Source organism: Mytilus edulis, chromosome 14, assembly GCF_963676685.1.
Source record: "Mytilus edulis chromosome 14, xbMytEdul2.2, whole genome shotgun sequence".
Classification (NCBI taxonomy): Eukaryota; Metazoa; Mollusca; class Bivalvia; order Mytilida; family Mytilidae; genus Mytilus; species Mytilus edulis.
Genome location: NC_092357.1, coordinates 15,902,288 through 15,924,907, shown reverse-complemented (window position 1 = coordinate 15,924,907; position 22,620 = coordinate 15,902,288). Strand labels below are relative to the sequence as shown.

Sequence of the window (22,620 nt, the reverse complement as noted above, 5' to 3'; positions counted from 1 at the left end):
GACTCTAAAGTGCGATGGGGACGCTAAAGTACGCGTAAGCATAACTTACATGTATACATTGAGGCCGAAAACATCAGTTTGCTCATTGTAGGAAATTATAATATGTATATTTTCTCTCTACGAAAAAGGGTAAAGCCTGGCGTTTCTCGCACTTAAATTAAAGTTTAAAAGATTACATTATTTACCTTTATTACGTGGTCAATCCATCTTAATTTAGATACAATTAAGCCTAACAGTAAATTATAAAGCTTATCACATTATATGCTATACCTTAGCATACTAGCTTTTTCTAAAAGACCTGTTTTTAACATCTGTGTACTTGAATTTTTTAGCCCTGAAACACTATCCTATTGTTCCTTCGCACTTTAGCAAACAAACAACACTTTAGCGTGAGACACCATCGTACTTTAGCGTAGACCACTCATTTCAGAGTGACCATCGCACTTTAGAGTACCATCGCACTTGAGAGTCTTACATATACAAAAGTAAATGTTTATATATATATATATATATATACAACTCGTCTTAACATCAACCCAACAATGTAAGATCTGTTAATTTGCTTTCGCAAATTTTTTGTTCTTCCCTCGCCGGGATTCGGACCCATGCTACTGAGAAATCGTGACACCAAATCGCCTGCACTGTAGCCGTCCCGCTAGACCACACGACCACCTGGGCTTCATAAAATGAAGCTTTCGGTGGCCGGTTGTTACCTTTCCACGTCAGTGTTAATCTATCGTCGTACTACAGTACATGATATATAAGGCATGAAGTTGTTATTCTTACAGATCAGCTAAATTATATATAGTAAAGGATCCTACAAATTAATGTAAGATACAGTCACAGAAAATAATTATATTTATAAGTACGTCTGAGCCAGTGACAACTCTACAACAGATTTATCAATTGGATCACCAGCAGTGATGATGATACATGGCTGTGTTCATTTTGTATATACAACTCGTCTAAACATCAACCCAACAATGTTAGATCTTTAAATTCGCTTTCGCAGATTGTTTGTTCTTCCCTCGCCGGGATTCAAACCAATGCTACTGAGATATCGTGACACCAAATCGCGTGCACTCTAGCCGTCCCGCTAGACCACACGACCACCTCGGCTTCATAAAATGAAGCTTTCGGTGGCCGGGTGTTACCTTTCCACGTCAGTTTTAATCTTGCGTCGTACTACAGTACATGATATATAAGGCATGAAGATGTTATTTTTACAGATCAGCTGAATATATATTGTTTTCAGGAGAACAAAACAGCTTTACATGGAGCCGTTTTGAAAATAGATATCGTTAAATTGTTACTAGACCATGGAGCTAATGTCAACTTACAGGATAAAGTATGTATCTTAATATACATCACTATAGCACTATAATATCAGTTCATCAAAGTAATTCGTTCCATGTACACTGTCAATATTCAAATGTAATAAAGACTCCTATAAAAGACTGAAAACTATAGCTAGTATTTAACATTAATTACTTGTTGGGTTAATGAAAAGTCATGGCAACATTAATTTAGTAAATACAATTTAATTAGCAATAACATACATTATACAACAAAATTATGTGTTAGTCAATATAAATTTGATGACGATTTAAATATTGAGTGTACAATAATTGGGAGATCCAAAGTTGTTATACCGAACTGAGGTCCAGTGAGCAATATTTCACAATATGTGTTTAAGGGAATTCGATCCAAGTGTGGCTAGTTTGCATTGTATATTTGGATGTTCCGTCAACCGATGAAGGTATGAAGACTGGATCAAATAAATATCAAATAAGAACAGAAACAAACAAGGCATGGGATGACAACTTAATAATCTGAGGGAGGAGATTTACTTCGATGATTTGAGAAATGAACATTTTAGCCTTCTAGTTTTAAAAAAAAGTTTGCTCATAACAGAATGAACATAAATATCTGTATTCTGTCAAAAAAAAATATGCAGGCACTATTTATTAAAGAGAGAGTGATACTTAAGCTTCCGTGCGAACATAATTAAAACCGTACCAGCAAACAAAAAAATCAGTGTCTGAAATATAATGGTTAGAAACATGACGAATAAGTGTCTCATCTTTGCTTATTAGTTTTGTCTTTTTCCAACTATTCATATAACCAGAACAGATCTGCATGATGCTGTTCATAGTGCGTACATATTATATTGTCCAAAATCATTGGCAATAGAATCAAACAGAAGTTTTGCAACAACAAACGTCTTATCTATGACATACAAGTTATAAATAACTGATCAAAATAAAATACACGTACATGTAAATAACATCATAGAATATATTAATATGGAGACATGAAATGAACACAAACTTAAACGACACGGCTCGTCGATTTCTAATAGTTGAGTTGATCGTAAATTTATTAATCAAAGACCAGGTGGGCTGTTTTAATCTGGGAAACAATATTCACTCTAAAGGTAAATGTTTTTAAGCAAGTAAATTGATGTTGTCAACAAATTGGATTTCATATATAAAATCAAAAGGATGATCCATGTCAATGCCGCCGTTTATAATGTCCGCTGGTCTTTGAACATAAACTAGCTCTTAATGCCAAATTCATTCAGAAAATATTTCATATTTTGTAGTGCAGCCGGACAGCCTTACATATTGTCACAGCGGATGAAATTGTCAAGAATACTGAAGAGATTACTGGACTTTTGCTAGAGCATGGAGCCAATGTTAACTTGCAAGATAAGGTATATAGCAATTAAATTCAATCTTTAAACAAAACATGATCAATCAGATTGTACGTTGATAATAAGGTTAGGTCACGGAACCTTAAAGCTTAAGACTTTATCAATATGTCTCGACTCCTTAATTTCATAGTTCTATGAAGTTACCAGTTTTACTGAATATGTGTGTTTGATTCATATAAACATCCAGTCCTCTAACTGTCGAATGTCCTTAAGCTAAGAATTACAACTTGACGTATTGAAATATCTTATGAAGAGGAAGTTTCAAAATCATGTTGTTACTTTTGACTGAAATCGTGCAGAAATAAACGACCAGTGCAATACACTGAATAGGCAGACAAGATTTCGACAAAATTAAACATTTTCTTTGGAAATGTCTCTAAGACATAAACATTAGTGTATTGTAAAAATAATAACTTTATTTTTTTAAACTATGGCAACTTGTAAACATTAGTTTGTCAGTCAACCAAGTTGGCATTATAGAGTAGGATTACCGAATGCTTTCGTTTAAAAATGTACTCAGACGATACCGTAAACAAGACCCTTTTAACCTAATGATTGACACCTATTAATTGATTAGGATTAACGTGCGACAAAAAGCGGCAGAAGATACATAGAAAATTAAGAACTGAGCAATCCAAACACATCAAAAACTAGTAAACTCATGTGCACCAGAAGGGTAGACAGTTTCTACTCTAATTTTATCAGTTACTGTAAGATGATGTCAACACCTACTTTTCATTCGTCTAAAAATCTGCTCAATTGCTATCAACCAAACTTGTGACTTACCTTTCCTAACTGATATATATATATATATATATTTATATTACGGATTACAAATGTGTCGAGGTTTGTGATTTGATAACAACACAGAGATGTCAGCATATATTCAGGAAACTGCCGGGCTATATACGACGTTTTTATCCCCAATTGGAACCTCAAAAACGTCATCATAACACCGGTTACTATGTGACGTAGTCAAGAGCTATCATACTGTCAGAGGCTCACAGAGGGAAAATAATGACGTGCTACAGTCAATAATACATTTTTGAAACAAAATCTCGCAATTTACACTTTTAATTCTTAAATTTCATGTTAAAAGTGTTATTATAAATAATAACATACACGATAAAATTATGTTCACAGCAAATAAGAAAATCCTTCACGTATGCCGAACATATCAGGTTGGGTTTTTCAATATATATGTGTTTGTCAACAAATACCTGAACTGGAAAATAACAGGGGTAATCCGTAATATATGTGTAATTCAGGTCTCAGAAAGGGTATATACTGTGACATTCCCGGCTAAGGGCTTATATCCCCTTCGCCTTCGGCTCAGGGAATATAAACTCTAAGCCGGGAATGTCACAGTATATACCCTGTCTGAGACCTGAATAACATATAATATATACAACTCGTCTAAACATCAACCCAACAATGTAAGATCTGTAAATTTTTCGAACCCATGCTACTGTGATATCGTGACACCAAATCGCCTGCACTGCAGCCGTCCGGCTAGACCACACGACCACCTGGGCTCTAGAAAAAGAGCTTTCGCTGGCCATGTGTTACCTTTCAACGTCAGTTTTAATCTAGCGGCGTACTACAGTACATGATATATAAGGCATGAAGATGTTATTGTTACAGATCAGTTAAATTATCTATAGTAAAGGATCCTACAAATTAATGTAAGATAGTCACAGAAAATAATTATATTCATAAGTACATTCTGAGTCAGTGATAATCCTACAACAGATGTATCCATCGGATCGCCATCGATGATGGTGATACATGGCTGTGTACATAATGTATATACAACTCGTCTAAACATCAACCCAACAATGTAAGATATGTAAATTTGCTTTCGCAAATTTTTGGTTCTTCCCTCGCCGGGATTCGAACCCATGCTACTGTGATAACGTGACACCAAATCGCCTGCACTGCAGCCGTCCTGCTAGACCACACGACCACCTGTGTTCTAAAAAAAAAGAACTTTCGCTGGCCATGTGTTACCTTTCCACGTCAGTTTTAATCTAGTGGCGTACTACAGTACATGATATGAAAGGCATGAAGATGTTATTGTTACAGATCAGCTAAATTATCTATAGTAAAGGACCCTACAAATTAATGTAAGATACAGTCACAGAAAATAATTATATTCATAAGTACTTCGGAGTCAGTGACAACCCTACAACAGATGTATCCATCGGATCGCCATTAATGATGGTTATACATGGCTGTGTACATAATGTATATACAACTCGTCTAAACATCAACCCAACAATGTTAGATCTGTAAATTTGCTTTCGCATATATATAGTGTCTAAAAATAGCAACTATCAACATTCAATCTATCTAGGTGTGGATGAGTTTGTAAATAAACTGATGCAGTTACTGAATGGAATTATATAAGTGTCTAAGAATGTAACTTTAACACACTAATGAGTGTCATAAAATTATAAGGTGTTATATTTTATATATTATTCACGCAATATTTCGCTAAACAAATTAGCTTCATCGGGCCTGTGCATCTATCTAGGTGATCGGATGCATAACAAAAAATATCTTTGTAGCTTGAGCTACACAAAAGTTCAACACATTGATTGATGATCTGTATAAAACACATTTTTGCCGTTTTTTGTACATAAACTTTTTTTTTAAATTAAAACAAATAGTTGTTTTAGTTAAATAGAAGTAAAATTGATGAGTTATTCCTTTGGTTTCGGATTAAACTGTTTTTTATCCCGCTCATTAAGTCCATCAGTTTCAAGAGTACGTAGCTGATGCATCCAAAACCTTTCTCTCTTTTTTCTCATTTCGGAGTCCCAATTTTGGTATATATATATATCTGCGGAACCTACTAGTGCGGGCTGAAGTGTCTGATAATAGAAGTACTTCTGGAGAATGTCGTTCGTGTGGAGAAAAACGCTGCAAATGCTGCCTACAGATGCAGCATTCATCAACATTTCACAGTAAGGCAACCGAAAATAACTATAAGATATTTTGCAATGTTACCTGCAAAAGAATGAATGTTATTTACATACTAGAATGTTCGGTGTGTGGCCTCCAATATGTTGGTGAGTCAAAGCAGCCTTTCCACAAACGCCTCAATGGCCATATGAGTGATATCTCTAAGAAGCCACTTCTTCCAGTCTCTCAGCATTCAGACAGTCGGATCACAAATTTGATGACTTTAACCGCATGCAAATTTTAGTAATTGAACAGAACATTCACTGGAGTGATGCACAGCGACAGGCTCTGGAAAGCTTTTGAATAAAGGAACTTAATGTTCATCACCCAAACGGAATCAATAAGAAATACTAACAGTTTTGTTTTTCACTCATTTTTATTGTGAATATACACAGTCACGTATATTGAATTATAGTGTTTTGTTTATATTATGATATTCAGGATCAAAATCAATCACACCTTATACATTTTGTATCAGTATTGTTAAAACTTGTGACACAAGAAGAAGGCCATTTGTTGAGCCGACATATTTGTCAACACGATTTTATAACAACATTTTCGTTTAATAACACCTTATATCAGTACCGTTGTGCAAATCTTTAGACTGATATATATATATATATATATATATATATATATATATATATTTATTTATTGTTTAAATTTCAATATTGTAATAGTGTAATCTAAGAAGACTTAAAGATAATTCATTTAACATCAGAATTTTACTGAGGAAGGATATATGTTATCCGAAATATTTATAAATAATTACATTTATAGTTACCTTGTTTTGTATTTGATGTTGTTGTGTACACTTTTTATGCGTTTATATAATTTATTTATTGTTTACACATATCGTTACACGCAACGATCCAGTGCCCTCGTGGGGAAAATCGTTGACTACTATTCAGACGTTTTATATGTATATTTATATATATATATATCATGCATATAGCAAAAGTAAATAAATACGTTGTAAAGAATATATATACATTAAAATTTTCAAATTCACAAACTACATTTCACATCAAATAATAACAGTTCGTTAAAAGATATATTGTATCATATTATATATATATATATATATATATATATATATTATTAACATTATTTAGATGAACAGAACAGCTTTACATGGAGCCGTTTGGAATGTAAATATCGTTAAATTGTTACTAGACCATGGAGCCACTGTCAACGTACAAGATCGAGTATGTGGTTTAACATAATAACTATAACACTATAATATCAGTTCATTAAAGTAATTTGTTCCATGCACAATTCCAATATTAAAATGTGCTAACAGACTTCAATAATGACTGAATTCGTATAATTACAACTAGAGTTTCCTCCAAGCATGTTTAGCAAGGAAAGACACCATCCCCCTTTTAAATGACGCCATGCCCTTTTTGTCATATTTTTATTTTGTTACTGTTTAATGTATTATATCTAAGCATTTAATAGTCTCTTATAATTCTATATGCAATGACTATTTTTCATTTAGAGTAACTGGACAATGTATAAAGATTGATTGCACTTTTTGAGAGATGAGACTTAAAAAAAAATATTGAATTGAATTGATTGAATGCTCCTTGAAAATAAATAACCATGCATTCAATAAAAAACAAAAACTTCACGTGCCAAACAAAATGAGCAGAAGATACGAATGGAAAAAAACACACCGACGATCAGGCGAACAGACAAACAACAGTCAACAAACACAACACAGACAACTTCAAATTGTGCACATCCAATCCCCCATCAAAACGTAGGTTGACCTCAGGTGCACATAAATATATTCAAGATCGTGCTCCATTTTTTTGTTAAATCCGTAGTATGATGTCAAAACCTACATTGCATGTGTATGTATACACATCTGCACAATTGATTTTAACAGAGCTAACTAGTGATGTATCTTTGGAAATTCTTATACATATCTAGCTGCAATTATTAAAATGAACATAACAGCTCTACATGACGCCGTTCGTGGTGTTCGTTGGTCTATGAACATGAACTAACTCTTCTCGACAAAGTAATTATATTTAATATTTTGTAGGATTACCAGACAGCTTTAAGTATTATAACAGGGAAGAGAAAAAAAAGAAATATCTGGCCTTTTACTGACAGATTTCTAGAACATGGAGCCTATGATAACTTGCACGACGAGGTATAAGAAATTCGATTTAGATTTTATACAAAACATGCTAAAATCAGATTCTACACAAGCATAAATTAACAAAGAAAACATTTTATTTAGCTTTTACTGTGTAGCTTCATAGTGTCTGTCTTTCTGTTAACTTAACAGTTTAACGCATATTCACAATTCAGGTGATATATTGTTGGTCAAATGATCTTTGCTCACTATAGCCTTACATGACCAGTGTGATAAGATTTCAGTAAATTTAATGTAGTATTTTGGTTGTAATATCTACTTAATTTTATTAATTCTGGTTCATGATATAAGGCAATGATCTACCAAATGCTACGTTTATTTCACTGCTAAAGGAATTTGGTGCTGACATATATCTCATACTCTTCCAATTGTCAGATCGTTCATAACTGAGTTAAAGATAACTTTCATGTTTACTAAAGTGTGAATTTTTCGAAATACTTAGGATTTTTATACCCCAGACATATATTACCTAAGCCGTATTTTGGACTTTGTACTTGTTTGGCTTTATAACTATTTTGCTCTGATAACTATTGGAAACAGTAAAAGATCTGACCCCCGCAGGAGAAGTATGTTTGTTCAGCAACATAGATATCCATACATCCAGAATTTTTGTACTGCTAGATTTGGCGTAATTTATGTTTTATTTTAATTTATCATAGAAAACTATCTACTTTAAATCTAAGATTTTAAATTCAAGTTACCTGATCGTAACACAAGGGTTTCAAATCATATGAATTTTTATTACTATTCTTGTGATGAATATTTGAAAAAACTCATATAAAGAACTACGCTCAAATAATAAATCTGAAATCGAGGAGAAAATAGTTGATTTTTTTTGACAGACCATTCAATAGAGATGAAACAAAATAGCGTGAAAGTTTCAGAAAGAAATACAAACACTTTCCACAGAATTGTTCGTTTGGTCAAATTTAACAGACATGTCTCAAAAATATGAGCGGCTGACAATATTTTAATATGTAAAGTGCATCAAAAGACATTTTTTTCTCAATATTTTATAACTTTGGCTGTGCATGTTTTGTGGGAAAGCATATCATGGTTAAACTATGTCTGTTCAAAGTAGTAAATATGACGTTTGTTTTCCGCTCCTTCATTCGGTTGATAACGTTTGATATAGTTTATATGGACCTCGTGACTTTTTGTTTCCCTTGGAGCTCGATATGTTTGTTATATTTTTCTGGTACTAAAACGGTATTTGAAATTTAATCAAAGTCAGTAATTAGTGCTGTCGGGTAATCAGACAACCGGATGTAAGTGAAAATGTATTTGGTGATCTTCATTTAATGTTAATATTAATATGTAATAAAACAATTTTGTCTTAATTGATGGTCTTTTTAATGTACCATTATTCAGGATTAACATGGGGTTTGCTTTTGAGTATAGGAAGGAAGAGATGGTATTTTAATAAATTAGATTACTTTCAATCAGACAAAAAATATCAGAGACTAAATAAAATTGATGTCAGTTACTATAAATTTTAACGTACGACATTCGCTATTCCGTAAAACTGGCCCCGCCGTGACAAAAATTTATAGATAAAGTTTGCTATTATTTAGATCCTTTTTAGTCAACTTGTTCTTCAATTATTAAGTTTATTATACAATCTTGGCTTTCAAATATTCGACCTTGAGAGTTCCTCATTCAGGTTAATCCAGAAAAGTGTTTCGGACATGTACTGAGTAAACACAAAGGGGCTTGCTAACATCGCAGGTATATGGACCGTCAATGTGTTCATGTAATTTTGAAAACAGCAAGGCCCATTAGTATCGAATGTCCTCAAGCTAAGGGTTGCAATAAATGGTACAGTATGTTTTAAAGGAGAACGCGATTTCGATAACATAAAACATTCTCTAGACAGGATACATTAGCACTACCGTATGGAATGCATAAAAACTCTTGAACACAATTTTTGAACATATAGAACACAGAAAACTAACGTAATAACATAAATCCCGCAAACAATCGGGGATGAACTCATGTGATGCAGGTGGATAAGCTGTCCTTGTTCCAAGTTTGTCGGTTACTGTCCGCTGAAATTTATGTCTTCTTTGCATTATAGTACTAGTCTGCACAATTACCCTTTTAAAGGACTAATTTGCGACTAATCATTGAAAATTCATTTACACATCCAATTGTAATTTCTCCGCTGAACAGAACAACTCTAATTTACGCCGTTCATGCTGTTAATTTGTTTGAGAACATGCACTTGCCCTTTATTGACAATTTCAATAAGTGTATATTTGATATTTTATTTTAGAGTAACGGGACAGCCTTGAATATTTCAGCAATGGAAAGACGTAACTTGGATATTCTTGACCTTTTGCTGGAACATGGAGCGAGTGTTTACATGCCATATATGGTACTAGTATAAGGGAATCGAATTCAATGTTTAAACAAAGCATGTTTCAGTCAGATTCAACGTAATCAATAATCAACTGATGTTATTGAATTTGCAATAAGTGTTAATACTTTAACGATATTTAAACCCTTTCATTTCATGGCATATTTCTTTCTGTTAACTATCTGTTTAACTCATATTCACAATCTAGTAGATCTTTGCTTCTGTAGTTTAATCGGACTGAAACAGGCTAAGATTTCAGTAAATTTAAGGAAGTTTCGATATTGTAATATCTACCTACTTGAATCATTTTTCCGTTTTTGATGGTGGACAATGATTCATCATATTTTAGTTTTTGGTACTTCTACCGACGTTTATTTTTGAATCTTTCGAATATTTATGCTATTTAAACATACAAGTTGGTGTTTCCAAAGAAATTTAAGTTCGTTATAAAATAGCTTACGCTTGTAGCAGTAGGTATGCATGTTTAGATACTTAGATATCTCCTATATTGTCATGAAAAATAAAATCACAAAAGATAATTAGCATTTTGAAAAACAGGATCGGGCGATGGGTGCCACATATGGAATAGGATCTTCTTACCCTTCCGGAGCACCGGCTCCTCCTTTTTCCACAAACAAATCTTTTTTTTGTTTGTTTGATCTCTATTTATTTTAATGACACGTGGATAATTTTAGCGCTTATCTGTATATTATGAACATTCATTAAAGGGGGGGGGATCGGGGCAGAGGCGGATTATGGGAGCCCCCCCCCTTTTTCTGGAAAATAATTGGTTGCTTATAAAGGGAATCACTGAAGCATGACCGGAGCGGGCCCCTCTTAGGCAGTCAACAGGCCCCTGCGTATGATAATTTCTGGATCCGCCACTACGGAGGAGCCCTGATCCCAATATCCCAGGCATAAAAACATGAAATCCCGAGGTTCTGAATTAATTATACAAATTAAATATCTCGACATCGCAAAATTCCAAAAAAAGAAATCCCGGAACTCGAAATGGTCAATCCTGAAATTTCAATCTTGAAAACACCCGTTCCAGACGTCCCGAAGGGGCATTTTCTTTTTACAGTCAATTCCCAGTTTAATTATTGATCCACAGCGGTCATTGATATATTATTTAGACCCTCTCTATTGAATAAACCCTGTGATTGCCGTGGATAGTAAACGTGAAAATGATATCAGACAGAAAATACACTTTATTCATAGTATATGTATTTGTTTCAAAGTAAAAGGAAAAACGCAAACCGGAGGTCTAATCTGACTTAAATTTCGTCCAATGACGGATATAAGACAGAAATACACTGTACTCGTAGTATTACTGTATGTTCAATTACAGAAAAACGCAAACCGGAAGCCTAATCTGACTTAAAATTTCGCCCAATGACGGAAACATATCCGGAAGTCTTTTTTCTTGTTTTTCACCCAAAATAACTTAATCTGAATAATCATATGAATGGATGACAAATGCGATTATGCACTGTACCCATAGGACACAGAGGCATGATGAATAATTTATTGTGGAAAGAAGAGAAGCGACACCCAAAATGAGGTCTTCTCGTTTAATAGTATAGAAGTTTGACCTCCTGTATTTTTCCTCTTTTACATTCTTGGATAGTTAACATGGGAAAAAGTGAAATATCTAAAATACAGAACCACAAGGAAAATAGAAATTATAAAGTCCCTTATCAAATTGCAAAATCAAAAACTTAAACACATCAAATAAATGGAAAACAACTTTCATATTTTTGACTTTGTACATACATTTCCTCATGTAGAAAATAGTGGATTAGACCAAGTTTTATAGCTAGCTAAACCTCTCACATGTATGAAAAGTATCTACTATAAATTTGTATTTTCAATTTCCAATTGAAGTATAGTGATTGGACAAGAAGTTATTTACTTACCCGTATTAAAATATATATCATATCAATATTGATATTCTCACCAATGAAGATTTAAAGATAAAAATATGAAGAATAAAACTCAAAAAATAAAAAGAATACCGAAGAGAATTATAAGAATCATATTTACAGGAATTTCAATGGAAATAGAGCACAAACAGTGTGAAAGTTTTTGAAAAAAACTACGGACATTTTCCTAAACAAATTCGTTTGATCTAACTTGAGAAACATTTTTGAAAGAAACTTAGTGGTTGACAATATTTTACGATATTATATAAATAAAGGCAACAGTAGTATACCGCTGTTCAAATCTTATAAATCCATGGACAAAAAACAAAATTGGTAAAACAAACTTAAATCGAGGGAAACGCATCAAAGATAAGAGTAGAACACCGACACAACATTAAAATGTGACACACATAGAAACGGACTAAGCATTATAACAAATCTTATGAGAATTGAAAACCAATTGTTCAGAGAACAATTGAAGGTCTTTTCACAAAAAACACAGTATTTTGATATGAAAGGTGTAAAATTGAGTTTAAAATGTCATTTCAATTCTCAATTGATAGCTTATTGTATGCTGATTCCAAAATATATGATTTCTATACAATATTTTTTTAATAAGGGAGATTATTCTTACTTCCGGTTTGAAAAATGCTATTTCCGATAATATTTGACTATTTACTTGACACTGATTCTAAAAATATCTTGTTTTATATACTTTTATATTAATAAAGTACAATAAATAGCTACTTCCGGTTTACACAAGGTTACTTCCGGTTGGTTTTTCGAGGTTAAATGGTTTGATACCGTTTGCCAAAAGTCTCATGGCTTTATCATGTATACATATGAGGTAAAAGCAAAGGTTTAAATCTAAAACGTCAAATTAAGCTATGACCTTGAGATCAATTTCAAGGTCATTAACCAAGAACCTCAAATCAAAAGACCATAGGTCTTAATTATGTTTGGTAAATGAATTATATCACCATACGCGTATTTTTAAATACCAATGGGGAGAAAAAAGTAAAAACACAAAAATACTGAACTCCGAGGAAAATTCAAAAAGGAAAATCCAAAATCAAAAGGCAAAATCAAAAGTCCAAACACATCAAACGAATGGATAACAACTGTCATATTCCTGACTTGGTACAGGCATTTTCTAATGTAGAAAATGGTGAATTGAACCTGGTTTTATAGCAAGCTAAACCTCTCACTTGTATGACAGTCGTATCAAATTCCATTACATTGTCACGATGTATGAACAAAACAAATATACTCAAAGAGTAAAAATGTCAAAAATAGGGGTACAGCAGTCAATATTGTGTTATCATCTTAACATCACTATAAAAACAACAAATGTAACGAAGAATCACAAAAAGGCATACATCAAATTTAACATACTCATTTTGCTTTTCTTGTACCACTTAGTTTATGTATATAAAGTCTACCCGTAAAGGAAAGAAGGTTTTCGTTGCTGGTGTAAAAATCCCTTTTACCTTCAGTGTACCCTTGGGATCAAAATTTATGTGTTACAACATGTCGCAACTAACAATATAGTAAAATTAATTTGTTGATATCTTTTAAGGTTTTTGGGAATAAGTGAAAATACGCCAAATTCCAATATAAGAATATGACGTTGACCTTTGACCTTGACCTAACTTTATTTTTTTGGACCAAGGACCTCAAATCAAAAGATCCTAGGTCTCTAGCTCTTATGGTTTACCAGTTAGAAATGCATATCACTTATATCAAATGCATAAGGAGAAATAACTCTCATATGGAGCGTTCATATTGCTTCGGTCAAAATTGAACAAATCATGCGAAGGATATAACGAGCAATTTTATAAAATAAATTTGTTGTAATCTTTTACGGTTGCGAAGAAGAAGTGCACACAAGGAAAACAGTGTTTGGGGAGATAACTCCTACAAAGAAAAGTATTTGGTTACGCAGGGTAAATTTCAAAAGCGCATAAACTGTTCAATATCATATACCAAATATCTAAGCGACATATTGCAAAACAAATGTTTATCGCAAGAACAAAATTAGGCGGAAAAAAAAATCAGAAGAAAAACAATAGGTCTTTCCACAGAAAAGAGGAAAGACCTAATAACAAATATAACATCAAAACCAAATACATGAATTTTGGATAGATAAGTACCGTTACACGTCTTATAGTAATGTGAATTTACACTCAAAAATAAGAGAAAACAAACACAACGGAAACACAACGTTAAAATGTAACACACATAGAAACGAACTATAATATAACAATGGCCATATTTCTGACTTGGTACAGGACCTATTTTAATGAAAAATTGTGGGTTGAACCTGGTTTTGTGGCATGCCAAACCTCCCTCCTTAATGGCCATGTGAACTACAACATTAAAATGACAACACAACATTACAGGACTACAATATAAATAAATAGGAGAACACAATTGACAAAGAAACACACGAATAATAGCTAACAAAAGGCAACAAGTTTTAAATTTGAATAGACCAGAAGTTCATTTTGTCCACACAAGACTTACTAGTGACGCCCAGATACAAACGTTTGAAAGCTGAAACAAGTACAAAGTCCGTCTAAAATTCCAAAGCCGTTCCTATTATGATTGATTCGTCATATATCTTTTTATTTTATTTTATAAGATATCGTAGTTAGTTTGAAGACATCACATTTAGTTTATATGACATTTTATTGAATTTATATATTTTATTGAGTTTATAACTATCTCAATAAGTATATGCTATCGTATTTAGTTATTTATATTTTTAGTTTATAAAATATCTCAAAAAGTTAATGAGATATCTTATTTTGTTAATAATATTTCGTATTTGATATATACGATTTCTTATTTTATATACAACACATCTTATTCAGTTCATGATATATTTGTTTTAGTTGTTAACATATCTTTGTAAGTTGATTAAATATAATTTAGATTAAACAATATATAAGATATTTTATATAGTTTATAAGACGTCTTTAGTAATAAACAAGATAACTTTTAAAATAAACAAGATACATTTTGTTAAATAAAGATATCTCTTGAAATACACAAGTTGTTGTACATGACTATTTTTTAACACAAATCGACTTAGCGGAAGGCAATCTTTGATACTTTGATACCTAAATAAGACTTGTGACAAAATTGCCAAACTCAATTGCTTGTTAACTTTGCTTCAATAATGTTATCGAATATGGGTAGACTTCTGTATATCTGTTCAAAAGGCTTAACATCAATGTAATCCACAAACGTCTTAGGTTCATAAACAACAACAAAACACAAATTGTTTTTTTATTTATCAGATTTTATACAGAACACACATTATTTGAATAGTGTTTGTGTCTTATTTGTGTAATGTCTACAACCTCTTTCAATCAGTTTCTTTTTCTACAGTTTTTGGAAAGGTCTGTTATCCCGACGAAAAGACTACTTTGGACAGTTTTAGAAGAAGGCTTTGTTGAAATGGCAAAAACTTTATTAATTGGTGGCGCTATGTTTACCAAGGTTTGTATTTGCATTATCACTATATTCGAACACATGCTAAGACGCGCGTTTCATCTACACAAGAGCGACGCGCATATCAAAATAGGTATAAAGCCAAACAAAAACAAAGTTGAAGAGCATTGGGGATCCAAACAAAAAAGGGAGGTTTATGGAAGAGCCTACAAAAACGCTTTTACGCTTATACTTATCGGACATAATAATAACCTCAATTGTCTTATTCAGAACCGGAATGATTGATGCAAGCTACTGTAGATTTAACATGGATAGGCAATATTTTCGTGTTATTTTAGCCCTCCGTTTCGCTCGGACATAAATTATCACAAATATAATTCCTACCCATGTTAAAACTACAATAAAGTATGGCTTGCATCAATTATTTCTTTCTTATGGAAACCATTTTCGGGAAGAGAAGAAGGGGTTAATATATTTATTAATATGAAACAGATATACAATTTCCTTCTATGCTTTTAAATGTAGTACATTATGCAATGCATACCCATCAGATTTATCTTAATAGTGGAAATTAGAAAAAACTAAACTTTACAGGTTTGTGTCTGATCGTTTCTAATTTTAATTCTATTTTTACTGTGTATTCGTATATAAAAGTATAGATAACTAATCACCCAGTTCATTTATATCATTGGTGTTTGAACGCCACTTTTAGGTTGTCAATAAATTTGAGTTTAACTGTCCCTCTGATATCTTTCGCCTTCTGTGGAACACACCATTTTGGCCATTTCGTATCGGTCATTTTTTTAAAGGTGGAGGAAGTCGGAGTGCACTGAGAAAACCACATACCTTCAATGGTTAAACTGACAATCTTAGCCAGTACAGATTGAAGTAGAGTGTACTCGTACGAGCGATGTCCAACCGAGATAGATAATACCCTTAATTACAAACCTACTACCACAATTCTATATTAACAATCTTGGAATTGTTACAAAACACACCAAAAATAGATTATTATTAACATAATCTCGATTTTATCAAATTTTGGGAAATTTACCTGTGACGTAACTTTTCGGAGTGTTGATACATTTGTGTGACGCACATTCGTAATTCTTTTATGCTGCTTGTTGTCTACTGTCCTAAATCATTTTACGTGTTCGTTCCTATTCGGTGGTCAACATGTTAAAATTTACTATTATACTATTTATTTCTGTATTTCCCTGTCTTGAATGTTCTTATTATTTATTTGTACTGTTTTCATGTCATGTTATGTTGTCATTTTAGCGGTATATTCAACATTGCAAAAAAGGGCGAGGTTTTGAAATAAGGCAATTGTTATTCAATTCGATTATATTTGGGTTGCATTGTCGTTTTTTGCACTTCAGTGTTTCTGTTGTTTCTTTGTTATCCTCTTTCGGTATTTCCCTCAGTTTTAGTTTGAAACCTGAATTTGATTTCTCTCAATTGATTTATGACTTTCGAAAAGCAGTTTACTACTGTTGTCTTTATTTTACAGGGCCGTTTCTTGGGGGTTCTTGGCTATACCACTTTATTTGAAGGTTTGCTTTTCATCTTAATCGTAGGTTACACTTATATCAGACCCATTTTTACATGAGAAGGCTTCGTAAAAACATTCCGGGTTAATATTTCGCATTTCAATTTTACAACAATATCGATATTGTGTTTATTGACAAATTGCACATGTCGAGTAAAGCCCTTGCCAACATATTTGTGAAGATCTTGCTACAGTGCTATACTATGTTAAGTTGAAACCTCACAAACATGTTTACTCTTCCCTCACCTCCTACATTCATTATGTGTCAGTCTGAAGTCAGTATCCTGTTATGCAGTAGTTATCATGGTATATTTGCTATCTTTGTTTTATGTTTATTGTTTTGCAATCAATCATTATAAGTTTATTCGTTTGAACTGTTTTCCAATTTGGCATTTCGGAACCTTCAAAAGCGTATTAAGCAGAACTGGTGTCGTAATTTACTTGGCCGATTAAAATGTTTTGAATTCGAGCTTAACTTTTGATTTTTTTGGTAGACGAAACTCGCGTCTGGCGTAAATACAAAAAATAATCCTGTTTTCTATGATGAGTTTATGTGGCTTTTGGTGAAGACAGTTTGACGATCTATATGCGCTTACATGTAAATCAACAATTACTAGCAAGCAAACCCTCATTTTGTTATTTCTATACTGTAGTTCCTCTTTTCATTGGCATGCCACCGATACGGGAACGGATATTAAATCAGTTCAATACATACAATCAGTAATGCAAACGTTTAGAAAACGGGTTTACTTTTGACTTCTAGAATGAACGAAAGACAAAATAACGGACAAAGAAACACTTGATTATCTGGTTACTATGTTATTGGAATATAGGTAGACAAAATTCAACAATAAGAGAGAATGTAAAGAATCCTTATAAAAAACTGTATGGCTATAAATCAAAATGTTTTTCTTTGCAGGATATCTTTCGATTTATAGTGGGTAACAGAAACATTCATATCAACAATAAGATCGTTTTATGCGACATGTTTATAGCAGACGGATTTCCTATCACCGAATACGATGAACCAAAGGACAAAACACCGGAAGACATGAAACTATTTGAACATATTCAGAAGCGGAAATTTGAAACATTATCCCTGTCTTCAATCAGTAGGATTTGTATTCGATATACCCTTATAAATGCGAACAAAGGTTGTGCTATTAAGAGTAAAATAGCTCAACTTGATTTGCCAAATCATCTACAAGTTTATATAGAGCGTTTGCAGTTATAATGCTAGGTGTGTGAAGCAACTTCATGTGTTTATATATCGTTAACATTTATTAGGCTAGGGATGTTAAGTGACGCAGTGTATACATGTTTAGTAAAAAAGCGAGGATATGACTATCTTTTTGTTTCATTCATAAAGCTAGGACATATTTATATAGATATAAAAAGAAGTTTTGGTATGATTGCCAATGAGACACAGCAATTAACAACTATAGGCTTCCACACAGCCTTCAACAATTTACTAAGTCATACCACATTGTATTCAGTAAAGGGCCCGAATATGACAAATGTAACACAATTAAAACGAGAAAACTAACAGCCTAATTCATGTATAGAATAATGAACGAAAAAATATATATAACACAGCAACAAACGACAACCAATACATTACAGTCTCCTGGCCTTTGACAGGCATATTCATAATGTGGCGGCGGTAATCTTGTTAACGAGTGCCCAGTTCTTCTTAATTCCGGTGACTGTTTACATTTATAAAGCTAGGTTATGTTTTTATAGAGCATTTATCTTTATTATAAATCTAGGAACTAACAGAACGTACGGCATTTCCTTATGCAGGAAATAGAAGATCGATTAACCATGGTTTTAAAACTAGCTAAAAAAAAGCGCAAACTTATCTTTTATGCAAATCATTTTAAACAAAAGCATTGGAATATTTTGGCTGTGGTGTTAGCAAATTAGTAACAATAGCAGTCTGTCTGAGTTCAAATTTCAAAAATGTTATTATGAAGATACAAATAACATGAATAAAGGAAACCTACTTAATCTTAGTGAATCTCGCTTATTGCAATAGGAGCGAAATCAGTTGTGTTGATAGAGCAGTTGTCTCCAATTTGAAGTAACTTTTTTGTTTTGTGTGTTTTTTTGGGGAGGAAGATTTTTGTATGGAAGGTAGAGATAATTTCAGTTAGTCTTTTACTCTGTGTTGCGTGTAGTTTGGATAAAAACACCATTAAACATCGTAGTAACAGCAGATTGTAATATGACAAGTTTGGTGCATATACATATTACAGAAGTATGCAGATTTTAACTGTTGCCACGAAAACTTGAAAATCATTGAAGACCAGTTATAAAGGGACAGGTATGATTTGTGGCAAAATTGGCATAAAATAATCGATCTTAATATTTTTTTCGTGTTACTTACAGTGCCAACACAGCTCCAAATCGTATCTACTCCTTTTTTCTATTTATACTATGAGTAAATAACTTAAAATGGTTGGGAAATATATCTGTTTTAAGAAGTCTGCATATTGTATAGAGTTTTATAGTCTTTGAAATTTATAGTTCTGATTCTTATTTATCTCTTGTGGATTTAGTAATATAAAACAAAATTGCAATTGAAACTATTACCATTGTAGTCGTCATCTGTTACTTCCGGTTCTGCCTGTTTTGACAGTCTACCAGGAGTTTCTGGTTTTTGGGACTTAATTTTATTATCGTCATTCGTCAAAGCTTTGTTAACCATCGTTAAAGTAAACACTATACCGAATGACATTTATTCCGATTTCTAAATTATTGGGCACACTGGTACTTTGAATCAAATTTAATTGGAATATGAAATAGAAAATGGGGGTCACCATTTTTGTTTATTGTAATTTTTCAAAGAAAACGTTAATTTTTGAGACAAATTTACATAGACATATGGAAAATGCCCCTTTTTAATTTAGATTTTTAGATTTTTCAATGAATGGAAATGTTTTGATATACAGAGGAATATAAAGTACAAAGGATTGTACACTATATTTATACATGTTTAGAAAAAAAACGACACCATCCTTTTTTTTATACATTGCTTCAAAGTTGACCAATACGTTTCGAGTTTGACAGAAACGTGTGACATTGTTGGATACAGATTAACGTTTTTTTTTTATTAAGAGAACTTTTGTTTTCATCCCATTATCGTAAATGTCAACTTTCTCAAACGAGCACAGACCTTTCTGGTGGGCTTTGTACTTTTAAACATCCCGTCATTATGTTTTTGTTCTATCAAAATGCGATTATCTTGATTTGCTATAATTATGATTTTGAAATACTTTGAACTACAACATTATTTGATATCAATGTGTTGTTTGTTATATCTTTCATTTTTGCTGGTGTTTGTACGTGCTACTTTTTGTATATCTTTGGTAAATATGACGTATGTTTGTACTTACCTATCATATATGTTACTCTCTTCTCGAGTTGTTGTGAACCTCACATGCAGTCATTTGGGTTGACTTTGAATACATATATAAGTAGCAATGCATATGGTTATATTTCCTTTTTTGTGTATCTTTCTCATATATTTGTTTGTTTTGTTCTGATTGAGATTGTGACACGATAATAATGGCTCTATCCCTATTTTGACAATTTCACCTATTATGTCTGTTTTGTTCACGCACTGTTATAAATATAAAGAAATTTGATGCGATTGTCATATATGTAATAAGTTTCACACTTTTAAACAAGGTTCAATACACAATGTTCTACATGTTTGAATGCCTGTACCAAGTCAGGAATATGACAGTGGTTTTCCCATCGTTTGATGTGTTTTATCATTTGATTATTTTTTATTTTATTTTTAATTAATAACAAATTGCACTTTCTGCTGTTAACAATGTCCAGCATTCCTTTTATCATTTGATTTTGCCATTTGATTCGGGACTTTCCGTTTTGAATTTTCCTCGGAATTCAGTATTTTTGTTATAATGTAAAAAGTGTCTGTACAATCCGTCTAATTTTAACTAACACCAAATTGTCTTTTAAATCAGGGTGAGTGCTTTAAACCTCTTTAAATATCTTTTCTAATATCCATAATTCACAAGATTTCATAATCACTTATTGTATCCTTAATATAATATTAGAATAGATTTTTGTGATATGAAGAAAAGGTCTGTTTATTTCATATAATTAATTATCAAAAGTACCAGGATTATAATTGAGTACGCCAGACGGGCGTTTCGTCTACATAAGACTCATCAGTGACACTCATATCAAAATATTTATAAAGCCAAAAAAGTACAAAGGTTAAGAGCATTGATGATCCAAAATTCCAAAAGGCTGTGCCAAATACAGCTAATTAGGTAATCTATGTCTGGGATAAACAAATCCATAGTTTTTCGAAAAATTAAAGTTTTTTAAACAGGAAATTTATAAAAATGACCACCTCTAGTTATTGATATTTATGTCAACTCCGAAATGTTGACTACTTGGCTAGTGACGAAAAGTCCACCAGCAGTGGAATCGACCCAGTGGTGTTAATAATTATCAAATGTACCAGGATTATAATTTAGTACGCCAGACGCGCGTTTCGTCTACATAAGACATGTCAGATTTATCAGGGATGCTCATATCAAAATATTTATAAAGTCAAAATAGTACAAAGGTGAAGAGCATTGAGGATCAAAATTTCCAAAAGTTGTGCCAAATACAGCTAAGGTATGTCTGGGATAAGAAAATCCTTAGTTTTTCTAAAAATTCAAAGTTTTGTAAAAAGGAAATTTATAAAAATGACCACATTATTGATATTCATGTCAACTCCGAAATGTTGACTACTGGGCTGGTAACCCTCGGGGACGAAACGTCCACCAGCAGTGGCATCGACCCAGTGGTGTAAATAATTATCAAAGGTACCAGGATTATAATTTAAACATTTCAAAATGGGAGTTTAAATTATTGCATTTATAACTTTGTTGCATTGTACGCAATAACAAAACATTACAATAAATTCTGAATTTACAGTATGACATTATTTATTTTGAAGCAAACAAATATCACATAGTGTGCTAGTGACCTAATATGGTATATATGGGGTCAGTTAGTTCCATATGGGGTGAGATCGAAGTTTGAAGCACCATATGTTATTTACTGACCCTATATATACCGTATTCGGTCACTAGCACACTATGTAACGAAGTTATCTTACCGACTTTCTTAAAGTGTGAAATTTAGACTAGTGACCTATCAAAGTTAGCAAGTCTTCACTGAATACTGTTAGCATTAAGAAACTTCTTGCATTGATCATACTAAAACAGATACCAATAATAACAACTTGTTAGGTTTAAATGTGTTTTATGAATTTATTTCAATCTTAATCATCAATTTCGTCGTCTGTTGAAACCTTTTCGATTTTTTTCCCAGTACCGTCTTTGTTTTATAAAGGGACGGAACACCACTACTAATCGTGTATAAAATAAGCCCTGCTTTCTTACTACCTTATATGGTATATAGAGGGACGTCACACCACTT

General features: G+C 32.5%; 1 protein-coding gene across 1 annotated transcript in view; it reads left to right on the top strand.

Annotated features, from left to right (window-relative positions):
• The window catches only part of LOC139503999 (ankyrin repeat domain-containing protein 50-like), a 42,118-nt gene extending 23,668 nt beyond the window's left edge, over nt 1-18,450 (top strand). The window contains exons 5-11 of the mRNA XM_071294048.1: nt 1,256-1,348; nt 2,606-2,716; nt 6,799-6,891; nt 7,737-7,847; nt 10,129-10,230; nt 15,534-15,644; nt 18,068-18,450. Coding sequence (XP_071150149.1) covers nt 1,256-1,348; nt 2,606-2,716; nt 6,799-6,891; nt 7,737-7,847; nt 10,129-10,230; nt 15,534-15,644; nt 18,068-18,382 — 936 coding nt within the window. The 3' untranslated portion in view covers nt 18,383-18,450. The remainder of the gene's footprint in view (nt 1-1,255; nt 1,349-2,605; nt 2,717-6,798; nt 6,892-7,736; nt 7,848-10,128; nt 10,231-15,533; nt 15,645-18,067) is intronic.
• Nucleotides 18,451-22,620: the final 4,170 nt, after the last annotated feature.